The sequence below is a fragment of the Phasianus colchicus genome, chromosome 2, assembly GCF_987193195.1.
Source record: "Phasianus colchicus chromosome 2, bPhaCol1.hap1.1, whole genome shotgun sequence".
Lineage (NCBI taxonomy): Eukaryota > Metazoa > Chordata > Aves > Galliformes > Phasianidae > Phasianus > Phasianus colchicus.
In genome coordinates this window covers 21,937,753-21,963,447 of record NC_143437.1, presented here as the reverse complement: position 1 = coordinate 21,963,447, position 25,695 = coordinate 21,937,753, and the positions used below count along the sequence as shown (strand labels likewise).

The 25,695-nt window shown below is 42.9% G+C and overlaps 1 protein-coding gene across 1 annotated transcript in view; it reads right to left on the bottom strand.

Moving 5' to 3' along the window:
* The window catches only part of LPGAT1 (lysophosphatidylglycerol acyltransferase 1), a 57,518-nt gene extending 38,067 nt beyond the window's left edge, over positions 1–19,451 (bottom strand). Inside the window, exons 1-3 of the mRNA XM_031595415.2 lie at positions 19,321–19,451; positions 18,919–19,075; positions 18,296–18,554 (exon numbers count right to left, since the gene is read on the bottom strand). Of these exons, the coding sequence (XP_031451275.2) occupies positions 18,296–18,533 (238 nt within the window). The 5' untranslated portion in view covers positions 18,534–18,554; positions 18,919–19,075; positions 19,321–19,451. The remainder of the gene's footprint in view (positions 1–18,295; positions 18,555–18,918; positions 19,076–19,320) is intronic.
* Between the last annotated feature and the right edge of the window lie 6,244 nt (positions 19,452–25,695).

The window sequence follows — 25,695 nt, the reverse complement described above, 5'->3', positions numbered from 1 at the left end:
GTACATGTAAATATACTAAGTCTTAGTTTAAGACATCCCAACTGCCATTTTAATTTTTCTCTTGCAAACAATTTCATACTCCTCCACACTTTATTTTAGAGAGCAACTTGTATTCCCCTTTACTTTCACTTCCATTCTTCTTGGTTTCCCCTTTTCCTGCTGCAGTTTACTGACACCTGCTTTGTGGAGAAGTTGACTTTGGTGGTCACAATATTGATGCTGTAAGTCAATCCCTCCTCTTATTGCAATTAGCAATCAGAGGTGGTAAAAACAAGTGACAATTAGAATAGAGATGCCGTCGCTCCTGTAACTCTCATCAACCCAAGAACCATGTTCTTCCTAATGCACAGAAGTTCCATTTGGAAACTTGTGATGATCTTAGTGATGACTGCTATTGAAGACTGACTTCACTTTCCTGGAATGCATGTTTTCAAGTCCTCAGGGGTACAATTTTCTTGAGTTCTATAATTCACTGGCACAAGAGATAATGTTTGTGGCTGAAGAAAGGGCTCCTTTTACCCGTGTGTGACTGAGAATCAATAGCAGTGAAACCTAAGCTTGCCTTCCATGAAAAGAACATCTCCCACTGATTTCAGCACAGACAACACCATTTCAAGAGCTTCAAATCAGAATTATGCCATGCGACCAGTTTATATGATACAGAAACTTATGAATTTAAATCAGGACAGAAAAGCAATGCTGACTACAGCCAGCGAAGGCATAATTCCAATACAACTTACATATCTCACAAGGATGCATCTTTCATGGAATATACCCTTGATATTTTCTGCAGGACTCTAGTAGCTACTTTATGCCACTCCCACAGCTCTGCTTGATTTCCAGAGACACCCAAGCCTTACTACTTGCCTTTTTGACCATGCAAACTCAAACCCTGTTCATTTATAGTGGTTACTGCTTCCAAGCAGTGGTACAAGACAGGCAGTGCTCATATCCTCACCACCTACGTTTCCCTGTGCAATGTGAACACTGCCGCTATGCCTGTTTTCGTGACTAGGCTGGTAATAAACTGCAGCAGACAAGAAGCAATTCCACTGTCTGCTTTGCTGCTTCTATTATTAGAATAGCAACTCCAAAACTGAAGAATGGGATGGAGTGCTGAAATCCTTTTGAAGTACCTCGAGCTCATGAGTCAGACCATTTGCAGACAGAGCAAGCTGTACAGCATGTTCCTCCCCAGTGACAGATAAAATACATTAAGCATTAACTACCCAGAGGAACATCAATGCATTTGTGAACTAATATAATATCCTGAAGCTCTAATACCTAACATATTGCAGATGTTGTAATGGACAGAAATGCTGTTTGTTTGAAGCCTAGAAGGAAAGGCAAAACAACAGGGCACCATTTCAAGTTTTTTGTTGCCTTTGAAGAGTAATTCTTCAATTTTTAACACAAGAAATGAAACACCAGAACAAGGAAAGGTTATTCGGATGCACAAAAAAATCAGACAGACATAAATATTGAAGAAAAAAAATTGCAAGGAATTTCAAATCACACAAAACATCTAGGTAGAAACACACTCTCCAAGGTCTTGGAAGAATCTGAACCAATGGTAAGCACACTTCAGACAGAGTGCTATTGCTTTGCTTTGTATTTAAGGCTGACAGTACCATTTTGGTCACTCCTAGTTACATCGTGGAAAGAAATTTCATCAATCCATGTTTAAAATTGTGGATTTCCAATATTATTGAAGACAAAGTTTATAGGACTGCCTTTCAGATTACTGTAAAGCAAAGAAGATGCACAGATGAGCTAAAGATGACTTTTGCTGGCTAAAAGCCTCTGAACATTTGAGGAGTGGTCAAAAAGCCACAACACTGTGATGACAGAAGCAAGTAAAACACTTGTGTAGCACAAGCACTAAAGAGACTCTGAATAGGGGGAATCTCTGTTAGGTTCTTAAATCAGAGCCATAATTTTCAGCTTACCATGACATGGCAAGAAAGAAATCTGCTAAAAGTCACAAGGCCACAAGACTGCTCATACGAAAAAAATTATTCTGAAAAATTTTTGTCCGCTCATGTTCTCCCACTTCCTAGGAAAAAAGTAATGATTTGAAACCAGAGCCACCAAAACACACAAGATTTTCTATGAGTTTGCACTTTGCATCATCCAACCCCAGAGCGCAGACAACAACAGAAACACCACAGTCAGTTCCTTACACTCAGGATCTCTTTATGAAAGTTTCCACATGTATGAGCTGGGGAACTGGTTCCCTCCTGGATTCTAGTTAGAAAAAAGTGAAGTGAGTTCCCCTCTGCATACAATCAAAAAAGAATGAGAAATTAAAAAAAAAAAAAAGAGGAAAGGCAAAATTTCATTTACAACACAGAGGAGATATGACAGTCTGAAAGTCAGTATGCTGACACTTGAGTTTTAAGATGGAAAGTTGTTGGAGACAAGATCATCCTCTTCACCAGCCCAAAGTCCAGCTTCACATCTTCACCTGCAACTTGAATGATGGGACAGAGTGCACCCCCTGCACAACTGCTACATGTCTGCAGACAGCACAGAGCTGGTCAGAGGTACTGGCATGGCAAATAGCCATGCTGCTGCTCACAGGGATCTGAGCAGGCTGAAGAAGTGAACTAGCAGGAAACTCACCAAGGTCAGTGAGGGGAAGAGGCAAGTCCTGTACCTGGGGAACAGATGTGCAGAAAAAGCTCTGGGATCCTAGACAGCATTCAGAAGAGCACTGCCAGCAGGTGGAGGAAGCAGCATCCTTCCCCTCCACTCAGCACTAGGGAGGCTGCTCCTGGAGCCCTGGGTAAGGAGAGAGTCCAGCAAAGGGCCACTGAGATTGCTGAAGGACTGGAGCATCTTTTGAAGAAGAAGCTGAGGGAACTGGGATTGTTCAGCCTGGAGGGGAGAAGGCTCAAGAAGTGTTGTCTTATCCATATATGAAAACCTGAGGGGGATGCAGGAAGCAGAGTAATGAAGACTTAGCCAGCCTCCTTCCTGTGGTATCCAGTAACTAGCCGAGAGGCAACAGGCACAAACCAGAATACAGGAAATCCCACTTCAGCATAAGAAAAAGAACAACTTTTTCACTGTGACGATGGTCAAACACTGACAGTTTGCCCAGTGAGGTTGTGAAGTTTCCATTTTGAAGCTGTTCAAAATCTGAGTAGACATGGAGCTGGCAACCTGCTCTCACTCACCATGCTTTAAGCAGGGGTTTGGCTACACAGCCCTGATTCCAACCTAAACAACTCTGTGAGCTATAGTCTCATATCAGGAGGGAAAAAAACCCAAACAATTAACAGAATTCTTTCATATCAGTTACCAACAGCTGCAACTGAACTTACCACTTCATCCCCTGGCATGAAAAGGAATAGCCTTTATAGTCACAAGGCATGCTTAAATAAAAGTGGGCAGGGTTTTCCTGTCTTAATGCTGCAGAACTGCAGCAAAGATGTAAACATGTGGAGAATAATTCATTCCTTAATTATGTAAGATGCAGAATATGATTAACCTGGGATTGTAAGAGCCAGGCAAAAAATGTGGGTCCAGCCACTGTATTCACTGTTACAAAGTCTTGAGATATTTAGCCAAAGATATAGAGAACTTCAGATCTTCATCTGTATCTTTATCTATAATAGCAAATACAGCAAAGTAAACTACTCTACTGAGACTGTTTTGTCTGACATCAAATACCAAGCATGTGGGCAGTTACATCCAATTTAAGCAACTTTTGGTTACTTCAACACCAAAACATTCAAATTACTACTTAACATTCAGCAATTGGCCACCTACTTAAATGCAAAATTTAAAGATTGAAGTAGTAACAAGTAAACAAGAAGGCATGCACACTTCCTTCTGCACTGTAAAATGGGAGGGCCTCAATTATTTTCAGACCCTCTTTTTCCAAGATTTGTTATTTTTCCTACTAGCAAGTTGCTCTAATATTTGAGAAGAAAAACAAAGCCACCACAAGATCATATAAGTATCTGTGCTGGTCATAAAAAAAAAATGTAAGCAGAGGAGGCAGGACAGCACTATCAGAGATATCAGGAGAAGCAATAACAGCTGGACCCAAACCAATCCTCATGGATCTGTGGTGTGCTATGCTGGAAGAGCTGCCAGACAAGTTCCTCCAGCCCAAAACACAGAGCATAACCTGCACGAGCCACCCAAGTTGTCTTCTAAATGGATGAGTTGCTTTAAAACAAAGTAAAAACAAAAAAAAAAAAACCTTGTTAGAAATGTTGTGGTCTTTAGACCACAGCAAGCATGGTGTTCTGTACTTCAGTGCTTCAGAACGTGCCAAAAACATGCAGCTTCCCACTCTGCAGAACCACTGCTTGGGCAGGAATGGGGGTGACAGCTGTTTGATTTGCTAGCAGGTTTTGAATTTGTTTGGGGAAAGCAAATGTTTAGAAAATAAGGAATGTATTTTCTAAGAGAGCTCTTTGAAAGCACACCTCAGACACAACTCAGCTGCATCTAACAATAACCTGAGCTGTCTTTCAGCAGAGTCATCTGCCTACACGGCAGAATCCACCCGGGGGCATTATCACAAACTACAATACTATTACTACTGTTTCCTTTTGAGTCACTGGCAACGGTATGCATTACTAATTTGATGCTGCTGCTCGTCTTCCCAGATGTGAAATTCCCTGTGAGGCCAGAAGAGAGTCATTCATAAGTCAATTCATTTCCATCAACTGATAAGGACACTCAAGATGTACAGCTGGTGAACAACACATCCTAGAAAAGCTAATCCATAAAGGACTAGAGTGCACCTCCCATGGTCGGGTTTCATGGCAGACAATGACCAGAGAACACACCAAGGTTCACAGCCCTAAGAGGATACTTCTCAGATTGGGTAACCAATACCAAGCATCAGTATACCCAAACCAACGGTGTGAAAAATGCCTTTAGGCAATGGTCTATGCAAAGCAATATCACTCTGGTTTCCTCCAGAGAGGAAAATGCCCCTTTCAAAGCAGGGGGAGTGGCTGAAACCTGCTTTGCAGCCTCAGCTGTTAAATTTGAGGACCTGGATCAAGAAAAAAAGGAGAAATGCAAGAAGCAAACTAGCTGGTCTAGTGCCAGCTGGCTGAAGCAAACAACCAACATGCCCTCCTGCAGGACCACAGCACTCCCATCGCTTCCGCAAGCTGTGTGGCTGCGTACACAGACTTGTGTGCTGCAACTTATGAGGAATCAGAAATGTTTCTCTGTATCATGGAAATAGTCAGCAATATGCTGTCCAGAAAAATGGACAAAGATTCCATTTTGGAAGAAAAAAGGTGCCCACAAGACTGAAGCAGCCTTCAAAAAAGCGACTGGGGAAAAATGCAATTCTGTTTCAGGACTTAAAAAGAGCAATAGCAGAGCCTGGTGGCTGTAAATAAACAAGAAACAGGTAAGAAGATGAATGTCACCAGCAGGTTTAATGAAGTATTCTTTGTTTCTCATGGTCCTGGAGATGCTAACCAGCAATGGGAAGACATGAGGTAGAAGACATTTTCATTTTTAACTGCAAGTTCTAAATTACTGGATATTTTGGGGACCATCAATTTTTCAGAGCACTATGAGAGCTTCTTTCAGGTAAGAGGCACGCAGAACGTAGAAAACTGGTGCTGGACTGTACAAGGAGGGAGAGCACTTTCTCATAGGAAATCAATAAAGTATGGTATTCCAGTGTGCTTATATTAAAGCTGTGGTGCCCCATCCCTGCAGGTGCTCAAGGCCAGGTTGGATGGGGCCCTGGGCAGCTGAGCTGGGGGGGCAGCCCTGACCACAGCTGGGGTTGGGACTGTGTGGGCTTTGAGGTACCTCCCAACCCAAACCAGTCTGCGATTTCAAATTATTAGAAAATGCTGTCGATGCTGTCCTGTTCTACAACTGACTTTTTCCAGCACAACTTACAATACAGAATAAAAAAATTTCACCGAATGCACTCAGAAAAACCATTCCTTTTTCGATTATCTCTGCTATGTGGCCCACGTGGGAGGGGCAAGAGGCCATTCTGTGCCTTTATTTACTGTCTCCCTGCAGTGACCTCAGAACTGAGAAACTTGTCTCCATTTGGAGGATGCTGACCATTTAAAACTTCTCAATTCATCAACTCCAGCCAGAAAAAAAAAACAGCTACTGAGTGCCTGAACGATCATGGGAACAGATATATACATTCACACAGTGTATTTTGAGATTGCAGAAACAGCATAATCAAAAACTCAATATCCACAAAAACATAAAGCTGGGTACTGATCAAGCAGCTGCAGCATTATCCTCTTGTTCTCCACATACTTTTGTGCCATCCCCCAACTGTTAAAATGGGCTAAGCTCACCACACTACAAAGCAGAACCAAGTCATTGGACATTTTCAAGTTGCAGCGTGGTGGGCCAAACTTAACAATGAAAGGCATGGAAAGAACCAAGAAATAAATGGTTACAGATGGAAGGAAGCGCAAGCACAAACCTTCTAATGGAAGCCTTAAATGCTTTCATTACTGGGCTTCCATGGGCTTTATTCAGCTTCTCACACATGCCACAACAACCTTAAAAACAACGAAGTCAGAACATGAACAAGAACTACAAACATTTCCCCTTGGGCTTCTAAAATATTATCTACTTTTTTTTTTTTCAAATAATGGAGCTTACAAAGGTTGGAGGAAAAATAATGATTTGTTACCACAGATATAATCCAAGTAAACTAATCATCAAACAATAAGAAGTTAATGATGCAGATTAACACAATGGCATATTCCTATATTCAGTTTTATGTCTATGGAAGTCCTGCTATTAAAACAAGGCCACAGTAACTTTGAAAAGCATGCTGAAAAGTATGACATACTGGAGCTGGGAAATGCATCTAGTACTTCTGCTGGCATGACACAGCAAACAATCCAAGCTAAGTATCTTAATTTATTTAAATTTACCCCAGATTATCCTGTGGCAGCTCAGGGACACTCGAGAAGAAAGTGTGTAACCACATTTCAGAACAGAAATAAACGGAAGTCTGTTTATTATCATAAAATCAGAGGTGACACCTTTCAGGGCACACACGGGCTGTCCCAAAAGATGTGATTAGGAAGAAAAGCATTCTCACTCACATTACTCTAGCTGATGTATCTTGAAGCAGCAAAAAAAAGTTTACTGTTCCTAACTTGAAAAAATACAGTTAGTTGTCTGGCATGTGCTACTATTACAAAACAAATAATCCTCTTACACCTGCTCACTACTGCAAAAAACATCTTGGATTCGCAGATGAGTTCTACCAAGAGTTTCTGCAGTACTTTTAATGGACTCCAATTCATTCAAACACTCTGACTGGCTGGCTCTAGTACCTACCCCTCACACTCAGCGCACAGCCCTGTCAGCACAGCACTCAGTATGCCTCTCTATGCAATACCCAGGTCCCAGTTGTGAAGCTGCTGCAGTGCTGGTCATCAAGGCTTCTCTTCCTCTCTTCCCCGAGTAAAGAAATAACAAGTCCACATCTCTCAGATCAACAAGTTTTCCTAAGAGCTAAAAAATGACAACAGAAAAATGCTGGAGGGCAGAAAAAGAGAAAGGAGAATGGACTACCACATACATCAATTAAAAACAGGGTTTTGCAGGAGAGTGGTTTCTCTGGAGGGCAGCAGTAAAGGGATTGAACAGCAGCACCGTGAAAGAGACTGTGGAAACGCACAGAATTTCAAATACAGAAAATGAGCTATAAATGCAAATGAACATGTCAAAATTCTATTTTACAATTAAATGATTAATGTGCATACTCCTAAGGCTGTTGATATCAACAAGCACTGTAAGTACTTTATATGCAACGTGTTGAAAGCTACAAGCAACTCTGCTTACTCAGGAATCGTTGTAGGAATTCTTACGAATCATTCCTTCCCCACACAAAAAGAGAAGTGGGCAAAAATAAGTGTTTTGACCATAAAAATCTAACACAAGCACAGAGTAACTTTGGACAATACGTTCAAACATCAAGTTCTACTTATCCACTTATCTACTTATCTGAATCCTCCGACATCTGGTTAAAGAAACCAAAACAAAACTAGCAAGCAATCAGACATTGTTTTGTCCAGGCATCATAGGGGCAGCAATGGGGAAGAAAAAGGAAGGAGCACACTACCTGTAGTAGTTTGTTCTCTGCCACAGCAGCCACCCAAATTAGCCTTCCTATGGTGACGCACTGTGACACCACTTGCAGTTAAATGAACTCAGCACTGCAATTTAGCTTTTAAGTTTCAGAAGGCTGTTTAAATATTTGTAATATTTGCAGTAAAGGGGAAAGAAGAAGAAAAACAACAAAAAAGTGTTTCAATATTTTCTCTCACAAAAGCCTATAATAATCTTGTTAAACTTCAGAAGCCTGAGGTGGGCATCAGCTGATCATCTAAATATACCAAAGAGAACAGAACTATCTGGATAAAGACTTTGCTGATGTAACATTCCATCTGTAGATTATTAGGTTAGAAGACTGAAGTATTAGGTTTGATGATATAAATAGGAGAGTCTGAAATACCAAAAATACTCCTCCATTAGTTTTCATGTAATCCAATGTGCAGAAGAGGCTTAATAGACATTAATATTAACCATACCTTCATCTGAAAACATTTTAACAAACGTAAACTGAACTTCACAGGTTCCTTCATGGAGTATCAGCAGATATGCAGTCTATGGTTATGTTTGTTTCCAAGTAAAGCTGTTGCTAGGAGGAACAAAAACTGAATTTTATGCCAGAGGCAAGCACAGGAAATAAAAATGGGTACATTATCCAAATGAAAAGAATGCATTTGAAAAGGAAACTGGCAGCTATCAAAGCTGGAATGTTGCCAGGCCATCTATATATATAATTTAAGCATTCAAAATAGACCAGACAGGTACACATTTCAAGAGGCCACCTCAGTAATGCAATGCTTACACGCAGCTGCTCAATGGCACAGAACCCTGCTGGACAGATCATCACACTGCTTACGGCCTGCATCGCTGCTCTCTTCCAGGTCTCTGCAAATACACCTCAAGTCTCACGTTTCCAAGTACCTCTGGGTCAGATTCATCACTGACTTCTCTTTGGTTCTGCCCTGCCCACAGCCGCCTGAGCACCACTGCTCTGTCCTAGAGTTGTAGTTATGTTAACCATCCTTCAGGTTCTCTTCTCAGGGTGCAATGCCAACTCCATTTTTTAATGTGGAAAGATGAGTGGGAAGTCTTAAATCCCAATACTTTAAGTTCTTTTTTCTACCATATGCTTTTTCCTGATGTTAAAACTGGACAGTTGTCTCTGTACACCTTGCAGATTTAAAAGGCTATGATAACCAAGGTGAACTAAACATCTCCCAAAGGAAAGGACACTGCCTTCTGTCTGCCACTGCCAGACTAACCAATTAGTCTGGAAGCTCCAAAAGTAACAAAGCCAGGTTTCCCAAAGATTTGCTGTCTGACTTTCTTCTTCTCAACATGCTGGACAAGATGGTGCCAGCAGTGCAACAAACGCAGAACCTCCCTCCTTTGTGCTGGTTGGTGCTGTAGTAGATGTCCAATGAGACATACAATGGCCAAATTCTGCCTACTCTGTCTCCAGCTGAGGCACTAACTCAGGCCTCTCTTCTCAGCTCAGCTGCGAGTTTCCCCCAGACTCCCAGAACATCCTTCTCTCTGAAATCTGAACCATCTGGTCAGCTGTAGACAAATTTGTGAGTAGGCAAATCAGAAGCGTGGGATGGCTGACAGAAAGAAGAACTGTTAAACAAGGAGCCTCATCCATCCCACAAGGCAGCTATACCAAAAACACCGTCATGCTTATCTACATGTATGGTAAATTATACAGGTATCCAGATTACTTTAAAAAGGTGCTCAGTGGCCACTCCAAACACCACACGAACACAACTGATGTTTAAATTAACCAAAAGTACATTTCTCAGTGTTGTCATTTTTCCCCCAATCTGGTAAGCAAGCACAGACACTACAGACTTTCACTGTGCACCCTTGGGATCTTGGACTGCTAGAAAACAAATGAAACTAAACTAAAGAAAAAAAAAAAACCCACATCAAGACAAGTTCCTCCCTTTCACCACCAAACACCCACATCCATAAACACTCATATCACTGTCCTCCTACTGATTCAACTTTCTAGTGCCCACATCCTCTCAAACAGCAGCAGCACTGCCCCTTGCTCACAGAAAACCCTGGTTTTAGTTCTACCTAAGTGAGAAGCAATAATAAAGCCACTAATCTTTCCTCTGCCCCTTCTTTAAATTACAAGATGGAAGTGCCATCCTAAACTAGCTTAAACAGTTAAGACTCATAAAACAGGGACAACACTTTGCCCTTTAAAACTATAACTTTTAAACAAAAGGTTTTGAGATTATGCTGCATGACTTGGGAACTAATACCACTGACACTACTTTACCTGCACAGTAAAGTATTTGTGAAAAAACATAATGAAAATATTTAAGGAAAAAAAAATTAAAAAAATAAATCAGGCACTGCTGCCTTACTAAATCTTAAAAGATTTAAATTTGTTACTTTCTAATGATATCAAAAATTCCCCTTCTTCTTTAAACAGAGGTGAAGAGATTGCACTTCTGCTCTGCTCTGCCCAGGAAACAGAATCATTAAGTTGTTCAATTCAATTCAAGTTTAGTGGTGAATGGAATTGCTCTGATTTGATTTCAGCTTCCATTAATGAAATGCTTGACCCTCTTGGAGCCCCTTTCTTAATTCTCAAATAGTTTTAAAATATCTGAGACAAGAACAGCAAAGAGTGAAGCTGGTATTTTCATTACTCTCCTTGTTCTCCACATACTTTAATTACACAGAACGCACCGAGCCAAGTTTCTCTAAGCTCTCCATCATTATACTGATCTCTTCCTTATGCTGCTACTTTCCTGAAATGTTCATTACTTTGGACTGTTCAACACCAAACAACTTCTGCAATTTGTTGGCCATTCACATAGCTTAACTACATCCAAAGTTCTTTACAATCCTCTCTGCAGCTCACAAACTCAAACAGCCAAGTATACAAAACTCGCGAGGAACCCCACTGCTAACCTTTCATTAAAATGAACACTGGCCTTTTTATTCCCTAACCAAGCAGTCTTCAGTTCATGATAGCTCCTCACTCTCAGTCTATGCTTCATTTTCTTCTCTAAAGAAACTGCAGAAGGCACTTGGACAGTCTAAATAACGATAACCACTTAACAGGACAGAAGAAGGTGAAGAAGCCTACTTCAACGCCATTTTAATCACATATTGCAGCCCAGTCTGTCCAAATACTACAGAAAAAAAAAAGCAGCAGGTAGTTTTTAGTGTGGATCAGGGCCGTGATAAAGATCACGCAATGCTTAAAATATTTGGCAATAGTACTGCAGTGGTGGTGCGAGTGTGAAACTGAAAGCTGGGACTTTGCTGGGGCACTCCCTGCTTGAAAAGCTTGTAAGGGGATAAGAATCCAAATACAGTTCCATACACAAAATCCCTCACCAGTGCCACAGAGCACTTTTAGGAATGCAAACATGTTGGCCTTACTTATTTCAGTAATTGCATACACAAATGGCTGGACTATTATCTCAAGTGTGGCAACTGCAACAGCAGTGCAATTACAGTGCCTACGCAATCCTGCATTTGACGTGTCATCTTAAGCATTAGTTTATATTCACTGTAATAAACACAAGCAGATTACATATCTTGGAGCTGTATTTTGGCTCAGTTCACGCTGGAAAGTTACACCACTAAACTTATACTCCATAAAGGATTTCCAAACTGCCCAGTCTCAGTAAGGTTGTACAACTCTTCCATTTTTGAGGTTCTGTTTTCAGCTGCTTAAGACCTTGCGAAACTAACCCATGTCAAGACTTCCCTGCCCCTTGCACACACCCAGCAGAGAAAGGGAAAGTGATAGATTTCATCTGTTTGAGTGGAATTTTAAAAAAGTACTTTATCAGAACAAGTTGTCAGAGAAAAGTATCCTTTATTCACATTAAACATTCAGTGTTGTCTCTAGTTTTCTTGAAAAGTTCTGAGATTCTTGTGCTTTAAAACAGTCAAATTAAAGATACATGAGAATAAGCAATTGCATCTCTGATGTCAAGGTGTCATTTATGATATGTTCTGGTATGGACTCAATCACACTGTTTAAATGGGAAAAAAATTTCCTCCTTCAAACGCAAAGAATTGGTGCATAAAGGGTTTAACTCCCTAAGTTTCTGTTCTACCCCCAGATTGGAGCTGGAATAACCGTTCCCACAGTTACTTCACGTGGTTCCTAACAGCCTACCTACCATCAAGAAAAAGAACAAGAAAAGGCACAGAGACATCTCTCAGGTATTTAGTCATACCCTTCCAGGCACTTAACCAGCAATGCTAGGGGGAGTAAGATGACTAGCATGCACAGATACATTAAAAACAATGTCATGCCTAGAAGAAGCAGAAGGGATGAAGACATAACCTAAAAATAGAAAACCTGGCCATAAGCAGGAATACAGTGCTGATTGAGAAGCATTCCACAGGCATTCCTGGAGCTAAGAGTAAACAGCTTTCCCTTCACACCTTTCTGTAAAAGTACTCCTCAGTAATGTCATGCTTACTAACCTTAGGCAGACATAACAGACTTGTTACGCTTGCAACATCTTGTTTTATCCAGATCAGGTGAAACACAGGAGCAGACACTAACCCACACTGAAAAAGAAGCAAATGGCAACAAACAACAGAAATATCACGGGCGAAAAAATAACAGTGTGTGCTTTTACTCTAAGTGCTGCGCCAGAAGGCAGGAGCTTGCTAAAAATAAAACTTAGAGAGCATTTCTATAGCTAACCTTTTGGAATGACCCTTTATAGTTAAGTGATACAACAGGAAAAAGAGAAATAAGCTTTGCTGCTTTTGACACGTTGCTGACACTACTATGAAAGGAAGAACTACGGTGAAGCCTGTACCAAAAATGAGAGAGGGGAATTTCCTGGTGATTTTACATACGATTAAAATAGGTCCAAGGTCACTGTAAGAACCCTTTACAAACACAGACCTCACTAGCACAAAGCGGACAGCGAGTTCACTGTACTCCCCAGCGCATCTTACGCAATGACACAATAAGCCTTTGCTCTGAGGCCGTGGCAGAAGCAGTTCCAATGTCCCTAACTCATTCAACTCTGACCTCTTCTTATCAAGGCAGCTCACAAGCTGCATGCAAACTTCCTCTTACAAAATAAATTCAAAGATCCCAGCTCGATCTCAGCCTAACCTACGCAAAAGTTACATACATCTCTATCAAAGAAAACTGCGCTCAAGTCAGGAATCACCAAGAAATCCAAGAGGAATACAGCCTCTACCTGGTATGTCACTATCCAAACCTGTCAAGTCAGGTACGTTCGCACATTCAAACAAGAACAATATTCTTCTTCATTTTATACACTGCTTGTCCTCAGAAATACGTGTGCTTCTTCCATTTGCTTTCCTAGTCCTTACAGTAGTGACCATTCCCAAACCCCAAATACTGCCAATTAAAGATCATACTGCAGCAACAAAGCAGGGTAGGAAACAATGGGAGGGAAAAGCACGCAGATATATCTCCTGAAATAACACCCCATGCCTTATTTGGTGCAAAAAATGTACTTTATGTCATCTGCTGTTTCCCAACTCGCGTTGCACTTCCCGTTGGAGAGGGGCTGGCCAGCCATGAGAGGCAGTGTGGACAGCACACGTCACCTGTGCCAGGGAGGTGCGATCACAACTCCATCTGCGCCCATCGCTGTTCTAGAAGACCAAAATATTCTCATTCTTTAAAGATTAAAGGAGTTGAGCCTGGTGACTGATGAAAGAGAAACTAAGAACGTTATGAATCAGAGAAAAAAAATGGATGACTGCTGAAAAAAATGATATACTGGTCACCACTTAATCTTACATAAATGTCAGCCAATAAATTTTAAATCACTTGAGTGGAAAAGAGGAAAGACAACTAGAAACCCAAATCACAATTTTACTCTTCCTGTCAGAACATCAAGAAATGAGGAAATAAAAACTCTCCTCCCTTGACAAAACTGCAATATTCTCACAGAGACTATTTAAATGCCCCTACTGACTGCTACAGAACAGTACAGGCAGTACCATTTGATCAGTTTAGATCTTTACCAGCAATACCAGCAAGCACCCTCACACCACTAAGATGCTTTCAGCACAGCAGCAGAGTAATATACTCTTCCTGTCACCAACCTGCCCAACTTGATTGAGAGACTGCATGAGCTGGCAAGAGGCTGATACAGAAAGTGGCACTGAGTTCTCACAACTCACAAGAGAATCCTCTCCTGAGATGCACACAACCCCACTGACTGCAGGGGACGCTTCTCCTCCTGAATGGCAGAGGAGGGCTGACAGCAGCTGCATCTGGAGGACACTCACCATCACCAACTCCAGGAGGTGTTCAAGGCCACACTGGATGGGCCAACCTGATCTAATGGAGGTGTCCCTGTCCACAGCATGGGTGTTGGAACTGGAAGGTCTTTAAGATCCCTACAACCTTAGAGCTAAGCACAAGATCAGTATTCCCATTATCTGGACTGATGACTATGTAGAGACTTATAATTACAATATTAAAATGTCAAGATCTCAAGCTAATGGTAGCTGCTGCAGTTAGACAGCAGGAAAAAAGAACAAAACAGCGTGTCTAAGCATTTTTAAGCCAAGCCAGGTTCTCTTCTAGCAGTCCTAACTATTTTTAGAGATATGATTAGATGCAGGGTTATTAAACTTTAGTCAGTAATAGTCACTGACCTGAAGAAGTTCAAATATAGAAGATAGTTGCTTTAAAAGTAGTTTTGTAGGTGAGCAAGAAGTCATTGGAAATTCACCTCCACAGATATGCTCCATCTCCCTCCCATCTCATCTATGGCACTATTTAACAGCCTTTGTTCTACCTGCATGCTAAATGACAAATTATAGCACAGAAAAAGGTACTTGCCACGAAGGATCAAGCACTCTCGAGTTTGCTTTTTTTAGACTGTGTCTTCCAACAAATGCAGGAAAATATTGAGAAGTGTTATTCAAAGGTGCCTTTCAAACCATGCTAATATGCAGATTCTAAGTGTCCTAATTGAACAGCTCCTACAGCCAGGGTTGCACGTTTATACCAAAAGCCCTAGAAAACGTTTGTAAGAGTTGTAAGAACACCCTTCTGCAAACTGACAAAATAACACCACTAGGTGTCTGAACATTCTTCATGGACAGATACTCATTTTTGTTTTCGGAAGACATACGACACAAAAAGACGAGGGAAAGGAGAGGGATCTTTACAACCTCTGCTCCCATTCCTTTCTCTGTTTTGCTTGTCCGGTTCTACTGTCTCTCTTTACATAACATCAAGTTCACATGCAAGCAGGAACCCTATATTAATCAAAAAGAACAGGTCAGAGCTGCTGATATAGATCCAGATCACGCAATTTCTATAACAAACCCTCTGAGATCCTAACTCACAGGGTTATGCGGAGGTGGGAGAAGGGCAGACCTACTTCATGAGTTTTCCTCAGCTGTTCCAGCTTTACTCAATAAAGTATACCAACAAGTTATGCAACAACAGCAAAGCCCAGAAGGAAAAAACTAACACTCACCACATTGTCTTCATTTCGTGTTGAGCCCTCTCCCACACATTACACACAATCTTACAGAGGCTATTAAAAAAACAAAACAAAAAAAAAAGCAAACCAACCTGCCCTAAATCTAGTTTGCAGGCTGACTTTAAGTTCCATGTTATAACGTCACTTCTTACCCAACAGATGACCCAAGACTGGAAGTGGAAAAAATGAACAGAAAATAAAAATAGAAACACACCTTCAAAACAAATGAAGCAGATAATTACTATCAATTAAGAGATGGGCAAACTTATTTAGCTGGGTAACTCAAATCAAGAGGAAATATAATAGTAATAATAATGTCACTAACCACTCTGCTACCCCCAAAAATGAAAAATCCTTCATCTTCTTACTGAATCTATGTACACCTACTATCCTATATTTACTTTTACAAAGATGGAATATAATGAAGGCCTATCTTCAGTTTAACTTTGGAATTGAAAGTAGAAAACTTCAGGAGCAGGGTCTCTTTCAAATGTATCACTGTAAGGCTTAGACACCGGCTCTAATAAAGCAGTGTTTTAGTTCTGAATTAACTACAAGAATACCACACTCCACAAGAAGAGAGCACCACAGCCATGGCCCTTTATAAATCCATCAGTCAGGAAACAGACACATAAATTTACTTTTTCTTAGGGATTGTTTTCAGGTCTGTTCTGCTCGTGGTGCTGAGCACTGATAGGGGTAAAGAAAGGAAGGACAAGGAAACAAGCTATTCTTGTTATTTCATAGCATTCAGTAAAAAAACAAAAAAACAATCACACTGATGTCTTCATATCAAATAAGAAAACATGTTCAAACTGAGACTTTGAAATAGTGTTTGCTTAAAATTCTCTCCAGATCAAAAGTTGTACTTTATAGGGAAAAGTGAAGAGCCACCTTACCCATAGACCATCCCAGAAACATTTCTGTGTAGCTGAATGACACGTCACACAAGCATACTAAGACATTTCAAGACTGTAAAACAACAAAGGATTTTTGCAAATTGTCAAGCTACATCAGCAACACCATTCAACAGCTGCTTCAGGAGGACTTGAGGATATGCAGACCATGCTAAGACCACTTTCCAAGCAGTAGGCAAAAGAAACCACACAGTTCTGCAGTCAGCAGTAGAGCTATCCCAAAGAAACTGCCTTCAGGATTGACAACCACATCGCCATGAGACGACAGCTTGAATTTTAACTAGCACACTCAACGTATGCAACGTTGCCCAGGATGTATGCTGTATGACTTTAACATCACTGTTATGCCCATAAACTTTCCCATTTCCAATTAATAATGCACACAACACCTTGAAAGTCAGTCCGTCCTTCCGGAAAGACTTTTTGCTTAAAGGCATAAGCAGACTTTTAAAAACATACCTGCCACTGCAAATACTATGTGGACTTCTTTTAATGAGCAAATATAAACATATAAAAAGATTTTCAAAACAGCACATCTGGAAAAGCTTGAGTTGTACGAGGCAAGGCAGTTTTGAAGCAGTGCAACGTTGCGACAGTTCTAGCCCAGCAGACCAGAGCCTAGCTTGCTGCTGCCACCATCTCCTTGAGAAGAACTGGAAGCTCACCTAGAGAATCCACAGAAACCTTGCGCATCTCAGAAGGGCACGTGACAGGGTACCAAAAGGCACAGTGTCACAGAAGCTTCAGCTCTTGTAGTCTAACAAAAAGGGCTCCGTCTGGGACAACACTGACATTCTGACTAACTGGGAGTCTGACTAGACTCCAGAGCTGTGTTGCCATTCCTTTTTTTCCTTGTTTACATGGACAAGACCTGCGCGTGTAGCCTGGGCAGAAGAGAGGGAAAGAATTTTAGGAAGGCTGTTCATGTTTTGCACTCAATAGATTCAGTCCCTTCCAAGGTCTTAGTACGCACAGATTTGACGGCTGTTTTCTTGCAGGAAGTGCAGTAGCCAGGATGAAAATCAGTGCACTCAAGACAAGACTAGAGCCTTCCTTAATATTTCAGTTCAGTCCTTCACCTTAAGGGGCTATGAATACTAGCAAGTAAAAATAAGTTTGATCATCACCGTAAAGCAAGCATGCAGAGGGGAAAAAAAATCCCTACAGGTTCTGTAATTAGCTTTGCTAACAGTAAATGAAGAGCCATACAGACAAGAAGCACCGCACATCGCTAGCTCTGTGCAAAAGGCTCCCTGTTTCCCTTCATTCTCACAAAGCAGAGAAGACAGTTACTGCTGAAGGACCAGAAGACCTACGCTTTGCAGGCGAGCTCCATGCCAAGCTTCTTAGTTTATGTCCTGACAGGTTTAAGCCCCGCGATGATTTAGAGATGCATGCACTTAACAGAGTTTGGTCATACTCAAAGTTCGGCTCTGTCAGCTATGTGCACAGGACAAATCAAAACTCTTTGAAAGAGGTGTACCTTTTTTACATAACACTAAACCAAAGCGATGAGGACAAGCAATGCAAAAAAAGCAGTATTTCTGATCATACCAAGACAAAGTACTGAATGAGAAACCCTATTGCTTAACACACAATAAATCTGTACCGATGATTAAGAAAATGTTTCAGTACGCTCAGCATTTCAATCCAGAGAGACCCCTGGAAGAGAAACACCCCCACACCCACTGCATTTAGATATTCCCCTACGCATCCCCATACTAAGATGTCTGTCTCTTAATGCCCATTCACAGCTTTACAACTGTATGTCTGTAATTAACAGGAGGTGCTTACCTGTGTATCCTGCCCACCAGCCCCAGGAAGCCACCATAGCTAAGAGCCATTTAAACAACACTCCTTCGATGTACCAGAAGCTCTCGCTATCCAACACTCGCAGAGGCTGCAGGACAATTAAATACAGGACGTAGGACGGAATAGCGACCAGGTTATTGGCGACCATAAAAGCGAACCTGAGGAGTGCCTTCAGGAAGGTGTAGCCCACCCGCTGGGCCTGCTCTAAGGTCACAGCCATCCTCTTCACAGCGGGACCGTCCTGCGGGAGAGGAGAGAGGAGAGACGGGCGGTGCTGCGGGCAGGGCGGGGAGACCGGGGGAGGAGAGCCGAGCCCGCCCGCCCGGCCACTCACCTCGGGCGGCTGCAGAAAGGCGCGGGCGCTGCCCGGCACCGCACGCGGCCCCGCTCCCGGCTCCCCCCGGCCCCTCGCCTCCCTCCTCGCGGGGCTCCAAGCCCACAACCCGGCGGGGGACACAGGCGGACCCACGCGGCCTCCACCTTCCCCCCCCAGAGGTCACGGTTGCCGGCGCGGCCGCCGTCTGCCTCCTCCCGGCCCGACGCGGCTGACAGGAGCCGGGCCCCGCGGGCGGCGCTGACGGGAGCGGGCCGGGCTCGGGACTCACCTCCGGAGCGGCGGCGGAGAGGCGGCGGAAGCGGCGGCGGGGCTGGGGGAGCTGGGCCCGGCGGCGGCGGCGGCAGTCCCGGGCGGCGGCAGGCGGCGGCTCATGGACCCGGAGGCGGCTGGCCCGGCCGGGGAAACGCCGCTCGTCCTACGGCTCCCTACGGGGAGACAGAGGGAGAGAGAGAGACGGAGGGGCGGGCGGCGTGAGCGCGGGGGCCGGCGGGCGGGGAGGCGGGAGCGGCGAGCCGGGCGGGCAGGCGCAGAGCGCGGGTTCACCGCGGTTCTCCCGCGCCGGGCCTGGTACCCCTGCCCGGCTCTTCCCTTCCCCGCGCGGCGCCGAGCCCCGACTGCTCTGGACCGGCTCGTGGGAGAGCCTGCACCTGTTGGGGGCGGGCGTCCGTACCTCAGCGCCGCCGCCTCCTCTTGCTGCTGCTGCCGCTGCTCCGTGCCCGCCGCGAGCAGCGCGAGGCGCCGGGGCTGCATGCCGGCTGCTGGGGCCGCGCTCCCCGCCCCCGCCGCTGCGTGTCCGCCGTGACCGCCCCGCCGCTGCTCGAGAGCGGGGCTGGCGCTGCGGGAGCGCCGCCCCCCGGCCCCGCACACACACACTCACTCACACACACACACACACGCGCGCGCGGGGACGCTCGCCCCGCTGCTCTCACCCCGCGGGAGCCGAGCGCTCGGTCCCGGGGCTCCGCTCCCAGCCCGGATGGGCGACGAGTACGTCGCAGCCCCTCACGCCCCGACCCAAACGGTGCCAAAGCCGTTTGATTGCCCTCGGCAGAGGGTTTAATTACCGAGTGGTAAAGAGGGGATGGCGTAGCAGCTGGTGACGGGTCCCTACGGCTTCACCTAGCTCACTGCCTTCAGCCCTGGCCAGGACGGCCGCAGTGTGGTTCTTTCTACTTTCTGTCTTTGTGGTCAAAGCTACCTCGGGCTTGCTTCGTAGTGAGCAGCTCCTCCGGCTCTTCCCTCGACCCGTCCCACAGAGGTCCGGCACAGACACGAGCTCTGGGGTGCCAGGCCCACAGTCAGTGAGACGGAGCCCTCACAGTCCCTCCGGCCCAGCCACAGGGTGAGGGGGTGCAGCCTCCCGCATCACTGCAGCAGCCCTTGCTGCAGCCCCCATCCCTTCGCTGTGAATGTCTGACAGGAAATCCACTCCTCTTCCACCGGTCATCCCTCTGGGTTAACCAGGCCCAGTTTCCTCAGCTTTGCTCAAATGCTCTAATACTTAAACCCAATGGCTCCTGCAAGTGATTTTAACTTGGCTTCAGTTCTGAGGCTGGAAAAAAAAACACAACATTTTTCAAGAAGCAGATATGCTAGAAAGCCTTTTGTTCTGAAAAATTAAGCTTTCAAAGAGTAATATTTAAACTGAAATCGTATCACTTTCACAGACAAACCCTGCCACGTGCACTGCTAGGCCGCTGTTTCCCAGACAATGAGTCTTCAGCAATGACTGTACCCTCGACAAAATTAAATCCAAACCTTCACACTGGGGAGAAAACCAAGATGTTATTACAGATAAATTTCACTTCGGAATTTTAGAACACAACCAACCAAATAATGTAATGCCACTGTGTTCCGTTTGAGCAAAACACAACAAAACTGCTGACCTTCTTGACAAAAAGGACAAGTCTTGCATAAGCAGCTCCATCTCTGGGTGTTTCTGTGTTATATTTATTACTAGGTTACATCTGACAGAGCATTTGGTGATCATTATGGAGTCAGCTTCAGCTGTTCTGCAGCTTTATCAGTTTCCACAGGATTTGGGCTTTGTCTTCCACCACACACAAACAATCCAGGGCATACACCTGCGCTTACCTTCTGCAAAATTCTGGTCCAAACTCTGAAAAGAAAACTGTTGGGTAATAGTTACATTTATGTTTTGATTTTTACATCCCAACAGCAGGATGAAGCCTTGTCTATATTATTCCAGCATAGAAATTAATTATAATTCCTGCTTTTTTGGATTAACATTCCGAAATACACGATGCTTCAAAATGAGGGATTTTGCAGAATTTGCACAAGTCGAGTGAATGAGGGGATTTGTACAGTAGTAAGGAGTAGCAGATGAGGAAGCAGGCACACAAAGCACTTTTTGTCAGAGCGGCTGCCCTAAAGCTTAGGAAGCTGCGGTTTATCATTTTGCTGAATGAGCAAAGGCCCACCCCTGCTCTTCATTTCCTCCCTCATATTGACAGCCCAAGTGCTCAGAAGTGTTCTGCAGGAAATGCCCCTTGCAGAGCCCAGAAAAGACACTGTTGTACAGTCTAAGGCTCTGAGAAATCCTTTCCAGCATAAAGCAGCACCTGTGTGCATGTATGTGCCACGTCTGCTGATAAAACGAAGGAAAACATTCAGCAGCAGTGAAGGTCAAAAAGTGTAAATGTTGAAGTGCAGCAGTTTCACTAATGGCTAATTGGTGAGGTGTTAGGGTGGGTTTTTGTTGGTTTCTTGTTTTTTGTTTTGTCTTTTAAATTCAGTTCCTTGAGGCAAATTCCTCATCATCCCTAAGAGATTATGAGTTTTCTTTATGTACAGTTTGTCATCTAGTAATTACAAAGACAAAAAAGTAAAGGTTAACACAAGGAACTCTTGATTCACGGCCTTTTCGACCATTTCTCTAAAGCTTATATCTTTTTTTGATGGAATGTAACTATATCTGTTCAGCCTGACAGACGATACCAACAAGGCTGTTACTACTGATCATTATAAAAACACATTTTAATGTCCTTATTAAGTCCGAAAGATACAGATACCAGCAATGGTAACGTTGGGTGACTAACTGATATTAAGGGTAACCAGAGCAGATAATGAAATACCAGAATGGTATTCCATCCACATCCAAAAATCCAACGGACAGAAGCAAGGGAAAGATTGGGCATGTTTCTGACTGTAAGGAGAAACACACCATGAGGTCCATGGGAGTGTTGTACAGCAACAAACAAGCATCTGCTGCATCCAGACAGTTACTTTGAAGAGCAGCACACAAATGGCTGCAGGCGAGCTGCACAGCATGGAAGATTCTGAGTTCACCAGGCTGGATTTGATTGGTATCTGGCTACAAGATGCAAGTAAGTTCCCACTCATTAACCCCTCAAGAGTCTTTTGCAGAAAAGAACATTTTTTTTTCTGGGTACAGTTCAAGAAGTTACCACTATGGATCTCAGATGCTACCGTTCAAGGGCAGGCATTTGCATTCCAACTTTGGCAACTATTTGGAGCTGCTTGCAGGCATTAGCTGAATGCCTGCACTGTGTTCTCTACTTGCACATATTCCACATGTCACAGAGACAGGGATTGCCATAATGAAATCCAGGCTCAAGGCTGTAAACACCAAATCAATTTAAAGATTTGTTTCTGGAATCCAGAAACAGTAAGTTCTGGAATGCTTTTGAACCTCCATCTGGGTTTAGGGCTGGGAATTAAAAAGCTGCTCCTTTGTCCTGACCAGATTCAATCAGTTCTCGTTTGCTTTTCTTGTAGCAAACTGAGTCACAGATGCCATATGGCCTGAGAAAAGAGCGTTAGGAGTATGCACTTGTGTGCTGATGACACTAAAACCAAAATTGGCTTAAAAAAAAAAATCATGAAGGCCTGTCATACAATGAGCAAAGACAAGAAAATAACTCAAGAAATCTCAGAAATCCTGCAGAGCTGCAGACAACTACTGCTTCCTACCTCTCTTTACTACTTGAGAAAACAAAAATATTATTATTTTTAATAGCATGAGAGAAAAGACAAAAGTATGCAAAACTGACATTGAGGAACTATAAAGATAGGAGCGTGTGCACAGCACAGACTGCTAGAAGATGCCTAACACGAAATAGGGCAAATACTCAAGGCAGCATAACTCTAGAAAGTGTCTCAGATGAACTAAGTATCATATTTAAAGATGAAAGTTTAAAAGCAGTTCCATTAAGTACCTAGCAAGCAACCACACTTTCCCCAGGAAGTAAAACGTTATCAGTGTATTTGCAAGGTCAGGCATCCCTGACTGAACGGCCACCTTCCTAGTTTGTCTAAGAACACTTAAGGGGTGTTATAAGGAGCCTCTATTGTGGGCTAAGTCGTGCTGTTGACTTGAGAACCTGTTACATCCCTTGCTGCAGGCCAAAGCCAGCACTGCCAGCTCCCACAGGTCTATCATATAGCATCATCATTTTCACTCATTCCTCTAATATTTTAGGGTCTTGGAGGAGAGCTTAAGTTTTTTGTTTTTTTTTGCATAACAAAATTATAGGCCTCAGAGAAAATACATCACAAGTGTAGCCGATATTTCAGGCTTGTGATAAATTCACTATTTTCCCCCCTCTAGTATCATGAATTTACATCAAAGCTAAGACAGCACTGGTTCTAACGAGACTGCAGAATGCCAAGTTAAAGCCCTGAGTTGGTTTAGGGGTATTTACCATGTTCCCTGGAGCAAGTAGAAAGATGAGCTCCTGGTTTCAAACAAACATACAAAACCACAGCTGAGTAGACCAAAGAAACCCAAAGACTATTGCTAGGGTGTGAGAGACTGAAAACCAGGAGGTATCTATTTTGAGTAAATAAAAATAGTACTTGCACAACAGCATCGTGCTGCCTGAGCCTAAATCCATTGTTGTTTTTTCTTAAAAAAAAAATCAGGAGTCATTAACTATTGTGCAAAACTAATCATTACATACATCTTTGAGCTAATATGTTTATCCAATATTTTTGTGAGCTTAAATGAAACAAAGTAAATACTTTATAACCAGGTATCACATTTGTAGTTTTGCATCAGGGAAATTTATTAGGCACAGACAGAACAACTTCTGGATCCAGTGAGGAAATTCCATCCATGTGTAGTGCTTAAAATTCTGTGCAACATAAAGCAAAAATTAAAATTCTACCCACAGCTTCTGAGAAGAACAAGCAGAGCCATAGCCAAGGAGGCCATCTGACATGGAAGACGCAGCCATGATAAATGAGTACAAGTACAAATTATCAATCATGCTTGCAGGAGAAGAGAAGACCACTCGCATCTAGCGCTGTCTCTGGCAATAGTCCCATTGCTCTGTCTAGTGAGTCCTGCTACATAGAGGATCCTCTTCACACAGTAAGAGGTCCCAAGAGCATGGCTGTGGCACACTCCCTACCCTGCACTGCTCTCAAACCATTAGATCACTGCTGCTCCATTTAACTGAGTAACACAGACTGAGACAGCAACTGACATCCTTCCTGTTGATCACCCCACAGTTGGGCACTCTCTATAAGAATGTGCTTTGTCCCTCTTGAGAACTAGCTCTTGTTTATCATGTCTTTTCCCATAATTTCACCAATGCCAAGGCAGTATCAAAACAGATTTGTTGGTTAAAGACACACGGAAAGTAACAGCTTATAAACTTTTGAGATGGAGGTTACATCTTCAATTTTAGAAGTACTCACGCTTTGGTGAGGTTTTTAATGTTTTTTAATAATTGTTTTTGGACACATTTCTTTCCTTTGTCACACAGAAAAGATGTGTGAATCAACACCTGTGTTACTTTCATTACAAAGAATCCAACAAAACTAAGCTACAGAGGGGTCCAAGCAACATGATGCTTCAGTGGAGCTACCCTGGTCTCCCAAAAGGGCTTGGGTAGAATGACATCTGAATATATGCACTGTTTCTACAGCACAGCAAGATTAAACCCACACACTGTTGAAAAGTCTGGCATGAGAAATTCTGGATGAGAACAGCACATTTGTCTCTGCTGATGTCCTTCACCATTTGTGAAAGAGGTGAAAAAACCCAGAATATATCACATCTGAACAATTTGACAGTTAGTTAAGAACAGAAGACGAAGCAGATATAGCCATACCTCTATTTCTTCTATCAGCTACATGCACATTTCATAATTTTCCACTTCAGAAGAGATTAGAGCTTAAAGCTATGCCACTTGGATTCTTCAATATTATTTTTTTATATAAAATATATGCATAAATCACCCTCAAAATATTTTGGTTGGTTTTGGTCTGGGATTAGGTTCTTGTTGAAGCTACACTTTCTGTAACTCATACACAGATCTGATAAGTGATGTGTTTCACTGTTGCCAAATCAATACCATCTTTGAAACAGGACAGGTTAGCCCTTGAAAATGTTGGGTTTTGAACAGCTAAACAATTCAAAAGATGCATTGATATCCTTGAAGCAGCACAAATTAAGTTAAAGTTCTCTCTTCCAGCTACAGTTTTCACGAGGGTACAAGATAAGCAATAACTCAGTTTTAACCCCAGAGAGATCATGCTTGGAGTCTGTGCTTTGTGAGGAGACGTGACTCTCAGCATTGCAATAAGCATACAGATAAACCACCAAGAAGAAAAGTTGCTGCTACTATTGCAGTGCCATCTCATACAATGCTAGATTTTCCCATATCAGTGCCAGCAACTGTGAGATGAATTATTCAGATGTTTTGAGGTGTTTTATTTCTCATTAAAACTAAACTAAAAACTTCAACAGTTACTTATTAAAGATGGATAATGGATATACCACAATGCAACCAGATGCTCAACGAGCAACAGTGCAATTGGTTACTGCAGACAGTGCGTTCTTGCCAAACTGTTTGTCAATCACTTGGTGGCTTAAGTAGAACACAACAAAACAAGGTTCTTATTTCAGTTATATGGGCATTTTTCATCTATTGACATTACTGTCACCAAGGTAATTTTCAGCTGAGGGTTTTTGTTTGTTCTTGCTTGTCTGAAAGGAAAGAGCTCTTAAGTTACACTCCCATTACCGAATCTTTAACCTCTGTGCTAGTTTGGT